Raw genomic sequence first — 20,281 nt, 5'->3', positions numbered from 1 at the left:
TGGGCACTTTACCACTGCTAACCAGTGCTAAAGTGCAAGTGCTCCTTTACAAAATGTGTATGTAATTGGCTTATCCCTGATTGGCATATTTGATTTATTAGTAAGACCCTAATACAGTACACTAGAGGTGCCCAGGGCCTGTAAATCAAATGCTACTAGTGGGCCTGCAGCACTGGTTGTGCCACCCACATAAGAAGCTCATGTCTCAGACCAGCCACTGCAGTGTCTGTGTGTGCAGTTTTAACTGTAAATTCGACTTGGCAAGTGTACCCACTTGCCAGGCTTAAACCTTCCCTTTTCTTACATGTCAGACACCCCTAAGGTAGGCCATAGGTAGCCCCAAGGGCAGGGTGCAGTGTATGGTTAAGGTAGGACATATAGGAGGTCATTTCAACTTTCCCGCTGGGCCGGCGGGCGATCTCCCAAAGATCGCCCGCTGGCCCAGCGGGAAAGCCCCTGCAAAGAGGAAGCCGGCTCCGAATGGAGCCGGCAGATTTGCAGGGGTGCGACGGGTGCAGTGGCACCCTTCGCGATTTTCACTGTCTGCTAAGCAGACAGTGAAAATCTTTGTGGGGCCCTGTTAGGGGGCCCCTGCACTGCCCATGCCACTGGCAGTGGCATGGGCAGTGCAGGGGCCCCCAGGGACCCACGACACCCGTTCCCGCCAGCCTCTTCCTGGCGGTGTAAACCGCCAGGAACAGGCTGGCGGGAAGGGGGTTGGAATCCAAGCAGCGCCGCCATGGAGGATTCCTTTGGCCAGGGGAAAACCGGCGGGAAACCGCTGGTTCCCCTTTTCTGACAGCGGCTTTACCGCCGCGGTCAGAATGGCCCGGGAAGCACCACCAACCTGTTGGCGGTGCTTCCTCTGCCCTCCACCCTGGCGTTTTGAAACCGCCAGGGTCGGAATGAGGGCCATAGTAATGTGTTTTATATGTCCTGACAGTGCAATGTTGCTAAATTCATTTTTCACTGTCGCAAGTCCTGTCCCTCTCATAGGTTAACATGGGGGCTACCTTTAAATCTGATTAAAGTGTAGATTCCCTTTGGGAGCGGATGGAAATGTGGAGTTTGGGGTTTCTGAGCTCACAATTTAAAAATACATATTTTAGTAAAGTTGATTTTAAGATTGTGTGTTTGAAAATGTCACTTTTAGAAAGTGAGCATTTTCTTGCTTATACCATTTCTGTGACTCTACTTGTTTGTGTTTTCTCTGTCTGGGTCAGTTTGACAGTTGGGCTGGTTGCACCTCACACTAGACAGTGACACAAAGGGAGCTGGGGTATAGCCTGCATATCCTGATGAGCCATCTTTGCTAGGAGGGAGGGGTGGAGTGGTCACTAACAACTGAAAGGGCTGTGCCTGCCGTCACACAATGCAGTCTCCAACCCCCTGGTGAGTGTCTGGGGCCTGGCCTTGGCAAATTTCATATTCAAAAGAGACTTTACTTTGAGGTAGGCCTACTTCAAAGGAGACATTGGGTATAAGAAGGGCACCCAAAACTACAGACTTTAGAAAACCCTTCTCGAAACAAGAGGAACCTCTGCCTGGAGAAGAGCTGAAGAGCTGAGGAAGAAGAGCTGCCCTGTCTGTGACTGTGCTTTGTGGAGCTATCCTGTAGTTGCTGCTTCTGCAAGAGTAAGAGGGCAAAGACTGGACTTTGTGTGCATTCCATCTTGAGAAGAACTCTCCAAGGGCTTGATTTAGAGCTTGTTGTTTGAAGTCTCAGGGACAGCAAAGACTTCTCTCTGCCAGCACCTGGAGTCTCAGGAGAGACTCCTACTCTGCCCTGTGGTGCCCATCCAGTTCCTGGAACCCTGAAAGGAGAAGCTGGCAGCCTAAAAAAAAGGAAATCCACGCACAGAGCGCCGTGCGGGGAAAAGATTGACGCGACTCCGATCTGCGGCTGAAGAAATGACACACCACCAGCTCTGCGGTTGAAAATCGATGCTTGCCGGAAATGCAACTGAAGAATCGACGCATGGAGCAGGAGAAACGATGCGCAGCATTGCTGACGGAGGCTGGGAGATCGCAACCCACACTGCGTGGTTCTTGGATCATCGTGCGGCTGGATTTCAGACTCAAGTACCGCTGGGCGTGTAAAAACAACGGAAGGCCTGCCTGGACCCGAGAGTGCTGACTGAATCGACGCATCGCTCTCCTGCGGAAAGAAGAAATGACGCGCACGACCCGACGAAAGGCGAAACGACGCAAGATCCCGCTTGTGAGTGGGATCGCCGCATAGCAACCCCTTTTTGATGCACACTTGCCTGTGCAGGGTTATTATGGATGCACCCAAGGTACATTTTCACGCTAACAGCATTAGTGTGTGTTTAAAACTACTTAAAGACTCTTTTTGCATTGTTATTGACTTGACTTGTATATTGTGGATTTTTGTCATTTTGGTCTTGTTTTGTTTAGATAAATATTTCCTATTGTTCTAAACCTGTGTTGTGTCATTTTGTCGTGTTTTCATTAAGTTACTGTGTGTGTTGGTACAAATACTTTACACCTAGCACTCTGAAGTTAAGCCTACTGCTCTGCCAAGCTACCAAGCAGGTGTTAGCGGAGGGTGATTCTCTTTTACCCTGACTAGAGTGAGGGTCCTTGCTTGAACAGGGGATTACCTGACAGTCAACCAAAGACCCCATTTCTAACAGAAGCAACAGAGATTCGGAAGCCTAGAGAATAAATAGGTTGACATGGTTTTGAGGTTTGATGTTGGGTGGGTGTGGTGGATTAGTTACTGTTATTAGGATGTTTCTAGGGCAATTTATTGTGTCTACTAAGCCAAAGAATGTTATACGTATGAGCTTAATTTGTTCCAGTTAAAAGGGTATTTTTCACGACAGCAGATGCCTTTCCCTAAAAAACAGTAGCCCAACAGTTTAAGATTCAGACAGCGCTTCACTCTGTTTCTCGATACTATGAATCAGTAATGTCCACCTGGGCATACAATAAATCATATTCCGCCTTCAGCAGACTGTTCCAATTGTAAATTTACATTTACTCCACTACACCAACATGACAGGTTTTACCAGTGCAGGTTTGTCGCTTCTAAAACTCTGGAAGAGAACGTTTAGAATTTGAAATATGGCTTGTTGGTGGAGTGTTGCAGATTACGATGTACAATAATAACCTAAAAGAGATTTGCCATTTGAATCAAGCTCATAACTCCCCACGGCTTCTATGTGTATTAAGACTCAAAACAGTTCAAGATGCCTTCTACCAGGAAAGTAAGCAAAACATAACTGAGAGCTTGAAGGGATTCTATTTACACGGTATGTTCTGCTGGGCTGTTGAGGCAGTTATAGAAATGGCGTTTCTCCAAGGGGCTATTCAATGTTTACATTGGGGCTTCTGTATGTATGTACGTGAAACTGTTGCTACTCGTAGCCTTTGTGCGGATGTGACAAGGTATCACACAAGAGAATAATACCTTTTTACATTCTGGCTCTTCTACCAAGCTCTCATGGCAACATTGGTGTTACCAGCCTTGAAAAAGGAAGGTATATATCATGACATTGGAGTGCTACACTTGTATTGAATATGACAAAGTAATGGAACTTTATAATTGTATTTACAAAGAATTTTCTCAGTGAAATAGATTGTAAACAGTGATGTGACAATCTTCCTTACATGGTAAAATATGTTTTTCATTGAATTGCTATGACAAAAATTTGATGTTAATATGAATAGGAACCAATACAGTTTATAATGGAAATGGTTGTGTCATTTAGCCAACTCTTAGGGCTCGGTAATGAGTTCTTCGTAATATTTCAGCCCATTTGTAAACTCCTGTGTATGCATGGGCTGTAATTACGAGTTTGAAGGATAATTATCGAATGCGTTAACCCCTTAGCTGCTGGGCGCCCCCCCCCCAGTGCTGAGCCCTTTTTTGGCTATTTGGGGTAGTTCACGCTTAGGCATTCATAACTTTTTGTCCACAAAAGCTATCCACGCCAAATTTGCGTCCTTTTTTTCCAACATCCTAGGGATTCTAATGGTACCCAGAGTTTGTGGTTTCCCCTGGAGGAGACCAAGAAATTAGCCAAAATACAGTGAAAATTTCGTTTTTTCCAAAAAAATGGGAAAAAAGGGCTGCCGAAGAAGGCTTGTGGTTAATTCCCTGAAAATGCCATCAACAAAAAGGTTTCTGGTGCTGAAATCACCATCTTCCCACCTTTCAGGAACGGGCAGACTTGAATCAGAAAACCACATTTTTCAACACAAATTTGGCATTTTACTGGGACATACCCCATTTTTACTATTTTTGGTGCTTTCAGCCTCCTTCCAGTTAGTGACAGGAATGGGTGTGAAACCAATGCTGGATCCCGGAAAGCTAAACATTTCTGAATACTAGACAAAATTCTGAATTCAGCAAGGGGTCATTTGTGTAGATCCTACAAGGTTTTCCTACAGAAAATAACAGCTGAAATAAAAAAATATTGAAATTGAGCTGAAAACAACAGCCATTTTTCTTTATGTTTTACTCTGTAACTTTTTCCTGCGATGTCAGATTTTTTAAAGCAATATACCGTTATGTCTGCTGGACTCTTCTGGTTGCGGGGATATAAAGGGCTTGTAGGTTCATCAAGAACCCTGGGTACCCAGAGCCAATAAATGAGCTGCACCCTGCAGTTGGTTTTCATTCTATACTGGGTATACAGCAATTAATTTGCTGAAATATGAAGAGTGAAAAATAGGTATCAAGAAAACCTTTGCATTTCCAAAATGGGCTCAAGATAAGGTTTTGAGGAGTAGTGGTTACTTGCACATCTCTGAATTCCGGGGTGCCCATACTAGCATGTGAATTGCAGGGGATTTCTCAAATAGACGTCTTTTTTACACACCCTCTTATATTTGGAAGGAAAAAATGAAAAGAAAGATAAGGGGCAATAACACTTGTTTTGCTATTCTATGTTCCCCCAAGTCTCCCGATAAAAATGATACCTCACTTGTGTGGGTAGGCCTAGCGCCCGAGACAGGAAATGCCCCAAAACACAACGTGGACACATCCCATTTTTTTGACAGAAAACAGAGCTGTTTTTTGCAAAGTGCCTAGCTGTGGATTTTGGCCTCTAGCTCAGCCAGCACCTAGGGAAACCTACAAACCCTGTGCATTTTTGAAAACTAGAGGCCTAGGGGAATCCAAGATGGGGTGACTTGTGGGGCTCTGACCAGGTTCTGTTACCCAGAATCCTTTGCAAACCTCAAAATGTGGCTAAAAAAACACGTTTTCCTCTCATTTCGGTGACAGAAAGTTCTGGAATCTGAGAGGAGCCACAAATTTCCTTCCACCCAGCGTTCCCCCAAGTCTCCCGATAAAAGTGATACCTCACTTGTGTGGGTAGGCCTAGCGCCCGCGACAGGAAATGCCCCAAAACACAACGTGGACACATCCAATTTTTTGACAGAAAACAGAGCTTTTTTTTTGCAAAGTGCCTACCTGTAGATTTTGGCCTCTAGCTCAGCCGACACATACGGAAACCTACCAAACGTGTGCATTTCTGAAAACTAGAGACCTAGGGGAATCCAAGATGGGGTGACTTGTGGGGCTCTGACCAGGTTCTGTTACCCAGAATCCTTTGCAAACCTCAAAATGTGACTAAAAAACACGTTTTCCTTACATTTCAGTGACAGAAAGTTCTGGAATCTGAGAGGAGCCACAAATTTCCTTCCACTCAGCGTTCCCCCAAGTCTCCTGATAAAAATGATACCTCACTTGTGTGTGTAGGCCTATCGCCCGCGACAGGAAATGCCCCAAAACACAACATGGACACATCCCATTTTTTGACAGAAAACAGAGCTGTTTTTTGCAAAGTACCTACCTGTAGATTTTGGCCTCTAGCTCAGCCGGCACCTAGGGAAACCTACCAAAACTGTGCATTTTGTAAAACTAGAGACCTAGGGGAATCCAAGATGGGGTGACTTGTGGGGCTCTGACCAGGTTCTGTTACCCAGAATCCTTTGCAAACCTCAAAATGTGGCTAAAATAACACGTTTTCCTCACATTTCGGTGACAGAAAGTTCTGGAATCTGAGAGGAGCCACAAATTTCCTTCCACCCAGCGTTCCCCCAAGTCTCCCGATAAAAATGATACCTCACTTGTGTGGGTAGGCCTAGTGCCCGCGACAGGATATGCCCCAAAACACAACGTGGACACATCCAATTTTTTCATAGAAAACAGTGCCTACCTGTGGATTTTGGCCTCTAGCTCAGGCACCTGGGGAAACCTAGCAAACCAGCGCATTTGTGAAAACTAGAAACCCAGGGGAATCCAAGATGGGGTGACTTGTGGGGCTCTGACCAGGTTCTGTTACCCAGAATCCTTTGCAAACATCAAAATTTGGCCCAAAAAATACTTTTTTCTTTCATTTCGGTGACAGAAAGTTCTGGAATCTGAGAGGAGCCACAAATTTCTACCCACCCAGCATTCCCCCAAGTCTCCCGATAAAAATGGTACCTCACTTGTGTGGGTAGGCCTGGTGCCCGCGACAGGAATAGATCACACAACTGTCAATGTTGGTCCTTACATGAGGCAGCTGTTGACCCTGGGTTGATCCATTCCTGACGCAGGCACTAGGTGTAGGCACTCAAGTGGGGTAGTGTTTTTATCAGGACAGGTGAGGAATCACTGGGTGGTAGGAATTTTGTGGATCCCAGCATATTCCTGTAGTTTGTGTGACAGAAATGCGAGAAAAATAGAGTTTTTATTCAACATTTCAGCTTTGCAGGGTATTCTGGGTAAGAAAACTTTGGGGAATCCACACAAGTCACACCTCTGTGGACTCCCCTGAATGTCTAGTTTCCAGAAATGTTTGGGTTTAGTGTGTTTCTCTATATGGCTGCCAAACCCAGGACCAAAAACACAGGTGCCTCCCTTACAAAACCAGTTTGTTTTGCGATAGGTAATTTTGATGTCTCCACAATACGATTTGGGCGGTGGAATTTGGGGCTGAACTAAATTGGGGAGCTCCCAAAAGAGCACTCTCTCTCTCTCGCTCTGCTTGCCGCCACATTCACCTGCTCTCTGGGTTGGGCTAACCCACTATTACCCAGTTTCACAGACTGCTTGCGAAGGGACAGCAGGACTGTCCTCATCACCTCCCTCATAATGTACTGGAAGAGGAGTTATCGAATGGGACTCCTCCGACTGAAAAATCACTCCCAGAGCCTGCGCCATTGTCCTATCCCTCAGATGCTGTCTCGGTATCTGATGTCTCAGTCTCTCATCCTATGTCAGAGCTGTCCTCTATAACCCGAGTGCCGGCAGCAGTCATTCATCAAGATGCCATCTCTGCTATTGGCTAAACTGTTGCTCTAAAACACTAGCCTACGTAGACAGTGACAAAATCGAAGGTGTGTGTGAGATACGTGCAACAGTAGAGGCCACCTTACCTGCGCTTCTTCCCTCAATCAGCACGTTCTTTCAAGACACTCAAAAAACACCTTGTCACATACCATTCGTCACAGTCTTTAGCACCTCCTGCGCCCAGTCCAACAATCATTATTGGTGCTCCCACTCCCTCCTCCTCGGATTCCCTCATTACCACCCAGCAAAAGTGCCCTTCATCTCTCCATAGCCGCCCCGCATATACATTTAATTTGTATTATAGCGCAGGTAATGGCTGACTTTACTAATGTACTCAGCTATTGACATAAAATACAGATTTGCTCTTTGCAGTAGGCATATAAACCTTCTGCGCTTCTTTATGGCACTAAAACTGCCACTAGACTAAAGTCTGATCCTTTCGTAGCAGAAACATATTCACAATACTTACTTGACTTTTTTATTGCTGCCTAAAAGCTACAGGTGAAATGCGTCAGTTGAAGTATGTGCATTGCTTTGAAGACGCAAGCTGCAACTGCAAGACAACTGGTGGCAAATCCATTTATAATATATATATATATATATATATATATATATATATATATATATATATATATATATATATATATATATATATTCACTTTTATATGTGGTTTTCCTGGGGGCCGATCGCAGCCCCCAGGGAAACCACACAATTATTGACAAAAGTGATATATATATATATATATATATATATATATATATATATATATATATCTACATAGATATATCTATAGATAGATCTATATATATATCTATAGATATATCCATGTACATAGAAACCCTACAACAACAACAACAAAAAATGTGCCCCCACAGGGGGTCGCCCTGCCCACGGGCGACCCCCTGTCCATTTATTTTATTTTATGTATTTTTTTTAAATAAATTTTGCCCGGGAGGGGCACGTTTTCCGAGGGGGCCGACCCCCCCAAGTGAAATCCCTGGCGTCTAGTGGTGAAATCCCTGGCGTCCTGTGCTGCGATCGGGGGCCAGGAAACCTGAAAGTGTTTCCTGGCCCCCGATCGCAGCACATCTGCGACCGGGGGCCAGGAAACACTTTCAGGAAGGCCTCGTAAGAAAGGGGAGACTCTCCCCTTTCTTACGAGGCCTTCCCGAATGTGGGGAAGGCTGTTTTCCCCATCGGAGCAGGAAGCGGCCGCAAGGCTGCTTCCTGCTCCGATGGGGAAATCAACTTTGTTACGTCAGCGCCCCTCGCGGCGCGCTGACGTCACAAAGGGGCGGGTGGGGGGTGGGGGGGGGGGGAGACACGGAAGCTTCCGGGTTTCCCTGGGACTTAAAAAAAAGTAAAAAAAATCCTCGGGTGCGACGCTCCTGAGGATTTATTAACCCCTTCCCAGGTGTCGGCCAATGGTCGTGACCCGCACCAGGGAGGTAGTGCGGGCGTCGACCAGTGGCCGATGCCCGCATTGAAAAGGTTAAATAAATCAACCTTCCTTAAATCTCGGTAGGTCAAACCTGCTGAAATACAACAGAGGGAAAACGTACATATGGTATGTACCGTACACCTGCAGATTTTGGCGCATTAACCACCAAAATCCACATGTTATTCGGAATGAATTTGTGATGGGCGTTTTTTATTGCACCGGATAAATAAAGTACCCCATGCTATCGTTATTTATCGGAGCAAAAACAAGTGATGGACGGAATGCTGAACATTGTCAAACACTCACCCCCAGTCACAGATCTGGGTTTAATCCATCGTTCTTTTGCTTACCATGCCACCCCAGTTTGGACCCAGCCATATGCAAATCAGTCTTGACCCTGTTCCTCATGGGAACAGTCCAGCCCGAACTGCCAAGCCAGATCCTCACTGCACCGGAAACAAGCATCCTGGGACCGGTTTAGGGGTTTCACCCCTCATCAGCCAGGCTAGCTTGAATCCAGTGGCATGGGAAGCACGGGACCCACGTCTGGGCATACCCTTCCCACTTAGGGCGACAGAGCTAAAACAAGTGATGGACGGAATGCTGAACATTGTCAAACACTCACCCCCAGTCACAGTTCTGGGTTTAATCCATCGTTCTTTTGCTTACCATGCCACCCCAGTTTGGACCCAGCCATATGCAAATCAGTCTTGACCCTGTTCCTCATGGGAACAGTCCAGCCCGAACTGCCAAGCCAGGTCCTCTCTGGACCGGAAACAAGCATCCTGGGACCGGTTTCGGGGTTTCACCCCTCATCAGCCAGGCTAGCTTGAATCCAGTGGCATGGGAAGCACGGGACCCACGTCTGGGCATACCCTTCCCACTTAGGGCGACAAAGCAAAAACAACAAGTGATGGACGGAATGCTGAACATTGTCAAACACTCACCCCCAGTCACCGATCTGGGTTTAATCCATCGTTCTTTTGCTTACCATGCCACCCCAGTTTGGACCCAGCCATATGCAAATCAGTCTTGACCCTGTTCCTCATGGGAACAGTCCAGCCCGAACTGCCAAGCCAGGTCCTCACTGGACCGGAAACAAGCATCCTGGGACCGGTTTCGGGGTTTCACCCCTCATCAGCCAGGCTAGCTTGAATCCAGTGGCATGGGAAGCACAGGACCCACGTCTGGGCATACCCTTCCCACTTAGGGCGACAAAGCAAAAACAACAAGTGATGGACGGAATGCTGAACATTGTCAAACACTCACCCCCAGTCACAGATCTGGGTTTAATCCATCGTTCTTTTGCTTACCATGCCACCCCAGTTTGGACCCAGCCATATGCAAATCAGTCTTGACCCTGTTTCTCATGGGAACAGTCCAGCCCGAACTGCCAAGCCAGGTCCTCACTGCACCGGAAACAAGCATCCTGGGACCGGTTTCGGGGTTTCACCCCTCATCAGCCAGGCTAGCTTGAATCCAGTGGCATGGGAAGCACGGGACCCACGTCTGGGCATACCCTTCCCACTTAGGGCGACAGAGCTAAAACAAGTGATGGACGGAATGCTGAACATTGTCAAACACTCACCCCCAGTCACAGATCTGGGTTTAATCCATCGTTCTTTTGCTTACCATGCCACCCCAGTTTGGACCCAGCCATATGCAAATCAGTCTTGACCCTGTTCCTCATGGGAACAGTCCAGCCCGAACTGCCAAGCCAGGTCCTCTCTGGACCGGAAACAAGCATCCTGGGACCGGTTTCGGGGTTTCACCCCTCATCAGCCAGGCTAGCTTGAATCCAGTGGCATGGGAAGCACGGGACCCACGTCTGGGCATACCCTTCCCACTTAGGGCGACAAAGCAAAAACAACAAGTGATGGACGGAATGCTGAACATTGTCAAACACTCACCCCCAGTCACCGATCTGGGTTTAATCCATCGTTCTTTTGCTTACCATGCCACCCCAGTTTGGACCCAGCCATATGCAAATCAGTCTTGACCCTGTTCCTCATGGGAACAGTCCAGCCCGAACTGCCAAGCCAGGTCCTCACTGGACCGGAAACAAGCATCCTGGGACCGGTTTCGGGGTTTCACCCCTCATCAGCCAGGCTAGCTTGAATCCAGTGGCATGGGAAGCACAGGACCCACGTCTGGGCATACCCTTCCCACTTAGGGTGACAAAGCAAAAACAACAAGTGATGGACGGAATGCTGAACATTGTCAAACAATCACCCCCAGTCACAGATCTGGGTTTAATCCATCGTTATTTATCGGGGCAAAAAATATGTTTTAGCTCATAATCAGGCCCTTAAGTGGCAAATTTACAATTGTTCATGCAACGCAGCAATTAAAGTCGGTGTGCTGTGTTGCAGGAAAGGGAGAGAGAAGGACACTGCCATATCTACAAAGATATGCCATTGCTGCTCCCATTCAGAGTGCTGATGAACTTTCTGGCGGCCTAGCACAAATCACACAGATTTGCACTATTAGTGCAAAGATGTCTGCTGCAATAGTCTGGCATAGGTTTTGTATGGGAAGAGATATTTTTCCAGTACAAAATAACTTGGTGCAAACAAGGTAAAGAAAGAGCAATGCAACACTCAAGTTAGATTTGTCAAGCAATAGGAAGGCATTCCATGGGTGGAGCATGATGTATGTGAATTAATGGAAAAAACAAAAACTGAGAAACCACATTGGAGGAAATCATGGAAAAGCTATTTTAAGGACAGACAATTTAAAGGAAATACAAATAAATCGAAAATTAAAGGAGACATTTTAAAGGAAAGATAATTTCAAGGAAAAATCCAAAATGCATTAAACTTGGTTAGAGTTTAGGACTAGCGAGGGTTTTTTGAGTTCAGGAATGAATGGATCATGTTTACGGGTGATGAGGAATTTTAGGGGTCAGGAATGGGGAGGGGTTCAGGCACAGAAAAGAGTTTAAAGATTCATGGATGGGCAGAGGTTAGGGGTGATGAGAGCTTTTTAGGTATCATGAATGGGTTAATTTTCAGGGAGGTCAGGAGTTTTTAGGGTTCACGGATGCATGGAGCTTAGGGGTGTGAGGGTTTTTTAGGGTTCAGGGATGGATGGAGTGTAAGGGTGTTGTGGGCGTTTAGGGTTTAGTGAAGGGTAGAGGATGTGGTGGAGAAGAGTTTTAGAGTTCATGATTGGGTGGAGGTTAAGGTGGTGAGGAGTTTGAAGCAGTTTAGATATAGAAAGGGGTTTATAGGGTTGAGGAATGGGTGGAGTGTAGGGGTGTTGTGGGGTTTTAGGGTTTAGTGAGGGGTAGAGGGTGTGGTGGTGAAACGTTTTAGAGTTCAGGATTGGGTGGAGGTTAGGGTGGTGAGGGGTTTTAAGCATTTTAGATGTAGAAAGGGATTTATAGGGTTGAGGAATGGGTAGAGTTTAGTGGTGGTGAACGATTTGTGGGGGTCATGGATGGGTGATGTTTAATGGTGGGGAGTGTTTTTAGGATTCAAAGATGGGTAGTGTTTGGGTATAGTGAGGGGTTGAAAGGGTTCAGGAATGGGTGGAGTTTAGGGGTTGTGAGGTTTTTCACGTTTCCTAGAAGGACAGGGTATAGGAGAAAAAGGTCTTTTAGGGTTCAGGGATGGGTGTAGTTTAGGGGTCAGGGATGGATAGTGAGGGTTTTTTAAGATTCAGGGATGGATGGATGGATGGAGTTTGGGGTAGAAAGGGCTTTCAGGGTTTAGGAATGGGTATAGTTTAGGTGTGATGAGGGATTTGTAGGTGGGAGGGATTGATAGTGTTTAGAGGTTGTGCGGGTCAGAGCTGGATGGTGTTTAGAGGTAGTGAGGGGTCAGCCAATTAAAAGCATACAAAGTAAATGTTTGATGGTATAAAAGATATACATCTGGAATAATGTTCCCCTGAATTAAAGCACGGTAATAAATACTTTAGAAAAAACTGTTTATGAAAATAAGACCTGCAACCATTGTATCTGCATCTTAAAAAATAAGCATGTAAAAGCCAATTTAGTACAAAATGGCATTATATGAATTGACTACAATGAAATGGTAAATGCTTGCATTTTAAAAATTTCCATTAAACAGTTTAGGTGACATGTTTTTTCTGTAATGATATTCTATGTAATCATTTTTCAATGAGATCACATACAACTGGTGGAGTGTGGGTGTTTCCATGCATCCATCCATGGATTTTGGCGCAGTCCCAGATTTACCATGAGTGGTACACCTGGGAGTGCGTCAAAATGCTACACCTCCCCAGGGGAGGCATAACAAGAAGAAATATATGTATTTCTCCTCGTTTTCTCCTTTTTCTAAGTATGTTGTACGCTGTAGCAAACAAAGAAAGAGGAAAAATCCTCAGAGGATTGTGTTAGTGCAGGAAGGTTTAACTTCTTGCACAAGAACAATCCTGCCAACCAGTCAGGCACCCTTGCAAGACAGCAAAAGGGTGCCTGCATTGGCACAAGGCAGCACATTGTAATCCAGTGCAAGGGAAGGACAGGAATGTGCCATATAATGTTAAATATGGTGAATTCCGGCATTAGTTAGTATGCTACATAATGAGATGTAATGCTTATGTTTTTCTACTTTATGAAAGAAAATACAAAAGTGATTACATTATTTAAGTGTTGTGCTGGTGTCAGCTACTGTTGTTCTTTGATGCAAAGAAGCTTAATGCAGTAGATAGCGATACTCTGCATTACTTTTAAGCAACTTGATTTGTGCTGGAAAATAAGGGCCTGATTTAGAGTTTGGCGAATGGGGTTACTCCGTCATGAACGTGACTGATATCTTGTCTGCTATATTATTATGATTCCATTATAGCCTATGGACGTTGTAATACGGGGGCAGGATATCTATCACGTTTGTGACTGACTAACTCTCATAAACTGTTGAAAACGTAAGAACAAATTAATTGGGAAGATCTTGTCCATGAATGCCATGATACCTGCTCTCAGATGGCTCTCCTTCTCTGTGACTAGGTGAAGAAAGAAAAAAGATGGCTTTGGATCAGGAGCAGTGAAGGGTCTAGAGTAAAAATATCAAACGTAAAACACCGAGGGACTTTTGGAAGACAGAAACAAAACATCCATGTCAAAACAGGAACGTTATTATACATACCTCGGCAGTAATAAGAAATATTTCCTCACTTATGTGTCTCATTCCACATGCAACAACACCGAGAGCCACTCCTGGAAACACATAGGCGTTATTACCCTGTCCAGGATGCAATGTCCGTCCACCTGGAAGAGTGACAGGGTCAAAGGGACTCCCACTTGCAAAAATGCCACGCCCCTAGGAAATGAAAAACATGGTATGACATCATTTAATCTTTGTGCATGCTTGCTATCTTCAACACAGCCTTTAAATTATCATTAGATTAAGCATGTTTCCCATAGCAAATGATCATGATACGAGATCAAAATACGAATAAATATTACTGCTATACTTGAATTGCCTGAATATTACCAGGTACAGATTAAACATTAGATTGGACATATCATAAAAGAGATTATCTTGGAGATTTTGCCCTTATTTAGAATTTGATTGACCGGGCAATGTTTTTATTGATTTTATTTTTATAACATAAAATAGGCATTGACATTTTGAAAATAATGTCAGAGAAAACAACGAGGCTCTTCATGGCTGTCGCCAAAAGTGTCTGTGGGTAAAAGAAAGAAAAGAATGATCTTGGACTGATCTTGGCATATATAAGCGGGCGCGCAGTCAAAGTTCTGAGCTTCTGAATAGAAGGCTGTGAGAAAGCAATGGAAAATATTTTGAAGGCCACCTTTAACAGCAACATGGCCTCCAGTAGAGCAGTATTTTCTATCACATTAATATAATTAAAACATTTTCTTTCCGACATATGTCCACATTGCAGTGTACAAATTTGGACAATTCAGGACTCAGGGAGCTCCATTTTTTACAACTGCATTTGGAACCACAGTCCGTATGGCTCATCATTGTGTTATCACAAAATAAACGCATATATTTATGTTATATACCTAAATTGCAGAATATGGAGTTAACTTTATTTCACAGTAATAAAAAGTAAAAATGAAGCCGTACAAAGGTGGCATGCGAATGTTTGTAAAAAAGGTAAGAATGAAACAAAATTGGCATATATGGGATGATCCATTGCTCCTTGCTGTATTTATATTATATATTGGGGTGTGTTTATTGCCTTCAATGTCCTTGTATAAAAACATTGGGGAATATTTACAAGCCCCTAGCACCACCAAAGCGTCACTTTTTGTGACACTCAGGTGGTGCTGTGCACTCCGCCGTACTTACAAGGTGGCGTTAAGCCACTTTTTGTGGTTTAATGCCACCTTGTAAATAAGGCTCCTTCACACACAGCACTTTGCATGGAAGGGGCGTGCAATGGGTGTTGCTGTGGGTGCTCCACAGTTGCACCCATTGCCTTTTGATGCTGCCCCAGATTTACGATACTCTGCAGCACGCACAGAAAGAGCAAATCGCCATTGAAGATTGTTTTGGTGCAGGAAGGTGTCCCTTCCTGCACAAAAACAATCTCCCCGCAACGCAGCCATCCTTGCACCATAGCACAAGGGAGGATGTGTTGGCGCTTGGCAGCAAATTTTGCGCCAGCACAGAGGGAAACACAGGGGTGCACAGTATTCTTGTTAATACAGCGCATCCCTGCATTTCTAAAGTGACACAGTGTGGCGCTGCCAATTTTGGTGCAGCTCCATGCTGTGCCACTTTATTGTAAATATGCCCCATAGATTTCACACTTAAGTTTCAAATATGGGAAATATTTCATGTTTCCTATGAAATATGGATATAAATTTCATCATCTGAATTACAGCCCACAAGCCACTTGGCTGAACTTTACCTTTGCGTTAGCTACTAGCATCGAGGACCAAATACGCCAAAGTTTTCTCATTTATGCAACATAGTTGCTAAGTATGTGGCACATTTTGGCTTGCAGTATTATTTTCATTCAGTTTAATTAGAAACAAAACAAAACTTTTGGTAAATTTACAAAATTGGTCAATTATAAGGCAAATTAAATGGTAAATGCAGTAAATCCATAATTATGTCATAAATGTTGCAGTCACTTAATTGCATACATTTTCTGGCCGTCACCATTGTGAATTGTTTTATTCACCATGTTTTTCATGAAATGTAAACCTGAATATATTAATTGCAGCCCATTGTTAGCCTTTTCAGGATTACTAAACATGTAATATAAAAATACATAATGGGTAAAGTGTAATATTTGGAGAGAGAGAGAGAGAGCAAGAGCGAGAGAAAGAGAGAGAGAGAGAGAGAGAGAGAGAGAGAGAGAGAGAGAGAATCTATGTGTGCACATGTATGTTTTCATTCCACAGAAATTATCCAAAGAAGCAATAATTCCAGAAAGTAGGTGTAACCTGAAAATTGTATTAATGGTGAGTGTCCACGTATTTTGATGCAGAATATTCGCCCCTGGTACCAGTGCTAATCCAACACTAAATGCAGCGTGCAGTCAACATAGCAACAACAGAATCCAAACCCCTGAGGCAGTGCTAAACCAGACGGAGATACTATGAAGTCTAGCTGAATAAACCAGATACTCCTTGTTAGATGATCTTTGGTTTAACCGGAGAAGTATTGAATTAATATTAGTTGCCTAGGGTGATATCTAGTAGTGTCTGTAAAAGGAATATAACAGGTTAAGTGAAGAGACAGGTCAGGGATTAAGAGGATAAAAACATGAGTCAGCGCAAAAGAGCGGTTGAGACTACAGCCTAATCCTGAGATTGTAAATGACATCCATCCTATTGTTACCAAGAGAGGAAGTGTCAGTTGGATTTTGCTTGCTGGGGTCCACCTATGACCAACAAATTAGTTGTCCGTGGAGTGCTCTGGTTAAAGACAGGCAGGATAAATGCCAAATATATTTTAAGGAGCGATACAGGAGCAGCATATGGCATAATTAGTTAGAGATAAATTCCCACTGTCGCCACCCAGGAGGACGCGAAGAGCAGCCCATGGCATACAGGGCCTCATTACAACATTGGCGGGCGGCAACCTCCGCCCGCCAAGTTGTAACCGCCGTGCGACTGCCAATGCGGCCGCACTCCCGCGGTGCCCATTTTGACATCCCCGCTGGGCCGGCGGGCGGAAACAGAGTTTCCGCCCGCCGGCCCAGCGGGGATGTGGGCCGCAACATGGGAGCCGGCTCCAAATGGAGCCGGTGGTATTGCGGCCGTGCGACGGGTGCAGTTGCGCCCGTCGCGCTTTTCACTCTCTGCAGAGCAGAGAGTGAAAAGCCGCATGGGGCCCTGTCAGGCGGCCCCTGCACTGCCCATGCCAGTGGCATGGGCAGTGCATGGGCCCCCAGGGGCCCCGCGACTCCCCGTACCGCAAGCCTTTTCCTGCGGTTCAAACTGCCAGGAAAAGGCTGGCGGTAGGGCGACTCGTAATCCCCTGGGCAGCGCTGCTAGCAGCGCTGCCCTGGCGGATTACAACCGCCGGGGCCTTTGTGGTGGGAAACCACCCGCCGCGGTCGTAATGTCCCTGGAAGCACCGCCAGCCTGTTGGCGGTGCTTCCGTCATTTCAGCCCTGGCGGTCCCGTACCGCCAGGGTTGAAATGACCCCCACAGTGTTTCCAGGGAGGGAGTTACATGCCGTTTGGATTCACTCAGGGGCAACAAAGGCGCGGCAAATGGCACGTGCTGGTTATCGGCAGCCAAATAAATGCCTATTGTGTCCATCCAGGAGTGACAGAGCAGCAGCATACGGCATGAGCTGGTTTCAGGCAGCCAGATAAATACTCACCCAGAAGCAAAAGAGGAACTACTGGTTTATAAACACATGTAACACAGGTACGCATGTAGTTAAAAAGATGTCATGTTATAAAGCTCTTTCTGGGTGGTAAAAGAGCTTTGTTTCTAGTAGGTGTTGAAGTTGGTGGGCCATCTGCATTATTGCTGGAGTGGAATGACTTCATGTTGCAGGAGTAAAGGTTCCTGCCTAAGGCGCTTTTAGGCCGTAAAAGGGCCAAACAGGAGTGGCGCTTCAGAGATTAGCCCTTTATATTATAAGCCCTTACCTGCAGGAAAACAGGCAATAGGGCAAGCTGTGAAATGTACACGAAAATACATTTTCCTAAAAGCTAAATAAAAAAATAGTACACAACAGAAATATGAATTTAACAATCAAAGGAAAGAGGTGATTTTTTTTGTTAAGTAGAGCCAGCAAAACATGTTTAGAGAAGAATGGTGCAAGCAGGGAGATCTCTGCCTATACTATGAACAACTATGATTTGAAAATAATAGGGAATTAGGCATCACTAAGGAAGATAACATATACCTGAAATAATTACTGAGAGCACCTAAGTCGAACCACACCCTGGACTCTGGCCTCTTTCCCTTGCGCAACGAGATGTTCTGGAGTAAAACACCAGCTACATTTGTGTTGTGTGTCATTGTGTGTGTATTTGTTTGGGGCTCAGAATGTAATATATTATGTATTCTTGAGCGTTTGTAGAGTAGTGTTGGATGTGGGATGAGTCATGTTACTTTTATAATTCACTAACAACATTCATATCTGTAAATTTCCAATAATTCAGATCTGTTGTGTTTTCATTTTTACAATGTGGTTTATATGGGTGTTGTTTTGTGTAATATGACCATTATTTCTAAAATATTTTTAAATACTTTTACGATGTGATTTGTATAAGTGTCTTCAATGTCTAAATTTCTATGACGTTTTTCTTTTAATGCAGTTTTCTTTCAAAGCTCTAGGACTTTGTTCTGGTAGCATTCTCTGCCTCCATTCATTTCTTTTGGATTCCCTTGCACTACCTTTGATTGGACGTGTTTGGAATTTAACTTAGTCCAAAGTTTGCCTGGAGTAGACTTGAGACTGTTTGGGCAGTACTTCTACTGGAGTAGACGCAGGAGCAAATTTAGGCAATTGCAACTGGTTTAACTATTTGTGGGTGCTTTTTGTATTTGGGTGTCCCTCTCTGTACCTGTTCTTAACTTTCATTTCCATTCTACCATTTTTAGTAGATTGTCAATATTTGTCATCCACACCTACTTGCTTCTCCCACATTTATACCTAAAGCTAAGGGCCTTATTTAAAAAACCTGTGTGCCGCTGCTGCGTTATTTTTTTTTTCACAGTGGCAGCGCTAGCAGTGCATTACACCGCTCCATACTTCCAAACTGATGCATTGAGCCCAAAGCGTCAGTTTGTAAAGCCCTGTGTCACATTATACCTCTGCCAGGTATAATGTATACAAGGTAGACATTCCAATGGGAAAGCCACATAGAACTGAGGCAGTGAAATTTACAACTTTTCACTGCATCTCTCTTCAACCTTCCTTGTTCAGAATTTTACCACCTGCTCAGACCAGATGTAAAATTGACACAGGGCTTTTTCTAATGGGCTACTGGGACACTCCTCACATTGTTGGAGTTGTCTCAGCTTAACAACGCAACTTCAGCAATGTGTCACTTTAGCGCCAACAGATGTGTCAGAATTTCTGACGCATCTGTAAAAACGTGCATCATGGAGCTCTATTGTAAATACAGCACATCCGTGGCATCCTAAGGGGATGTGCAGCAGGCGCAAGAAATCTGACGCATTGATGACAATGCGTTTCTTGTAAATGAAGCCTTTCTGAACAGGACCCATAAAAGTGCAAACGTCTGGTGTCACTCATAGTGTAGTGCCATTAATAAAAGTAACATGAGGTTTGTCTCCGAACATCTTGATTCAAGGGCTCTCCTGGGGTCACCTGTTCAGGACAATTATAAGAAATCAGATGGAAAAACATGCAGTGACTACATGTACCTTAGAACCCGATATTGTTCCCACTGCGTCGCCAATCTGCTTCCATAAGCCCAATTTTTGCACACATTAACACTATGCCATCTAATACTTGATGCTTATATTATTCAGACTGTTTTTGATAAATCCGAACTTTACTATTGAAATTTAGGTTATATTTTCCAGTTTCTGGCATGTAAATCTTCTGCATCAAGGTTTCATTCTGACTTAAACAAATATACCCATCAACATTGGTAGAGGAACAAAGCACATTTGAAATTGGGCTTTCCTAGAACCACTTCAAGCAATCTCCAACTTTTCCCAGTTGTGGAAGGAGGTGCTTTGATATTTAGGCAGACTTAAGAGTTTAGTGGAAGGGTTACTTAAGGCAGCAAAGCAGGCAGTGACCTTTGTTAGGTGAATGTGTTAAATTCAATTTGTTGTGGATGAATTTTATTGGTGGTTGAGCGATAAGTAAAGAGGGCTGTACTAAATCACTAGCTCATGTTCCAGGAAGCTCTGCTGGCCATTGCCCCATAGATTTCAAAGACATCCATGTTTGTAAAACATAAGGAGTGATAAGGAGTGATGTTGGTTGCTCTGATAACCAACTAATGGTTTATTTGGGATGTGTTGTATGTGTGTTAGGAGTTCTGTTTTAATGTGTTCTGCTGTATGATACTGCATGGTGTGTCGTGAGGGGCAGTGCTGTTGTGATTACAGATGCACATTTGTGATGT

The 20,281-nt window shown here is 44.6% G+C and overlaps 1 protein-coding gene across 1 annotated transcript in view; it reads right to left on the bottom strand.

Annotated features, from left to right (window-relative positions):
• Nucleotides 1-20,281, bottom strand: part of ME1 (malic enzyme 1) — a 1,525,515-nt gene that overhangs the window by 52,807 nt on the left and 1,452,427 nt on the right. Inside the window, exon 12 of the mRNA XM_069235609.1 lies at nucleotides 13,869-14,042. Coding sequence (XP_069091710.1) covers nucleotides 13,869-14,042 — 174 coding nt within the window. The remainder of the gene's footprint in view (nucleotides 1-13,868; nucleotides 14,043-20,281) is intronic.

Source organism: Pleurodeles waltl, chromosome 5 (assembly GCF_031143425.1).
Source record: "Pleurodeles waltl isolate 20211129_DDA chromosome 5, aPleWal1.hap1.20221129, whole genome shotgun sequence".
Taxonomy (NCBI): Eukaryota; Metazoa; Chordata; class Amphibia; order Caudata; family Salamandridae; genus Pleurodeles; species Pleurodeles waltl.
This window is presented reverse-complemented; position numbering and strand designations above follow the sequence as displayed.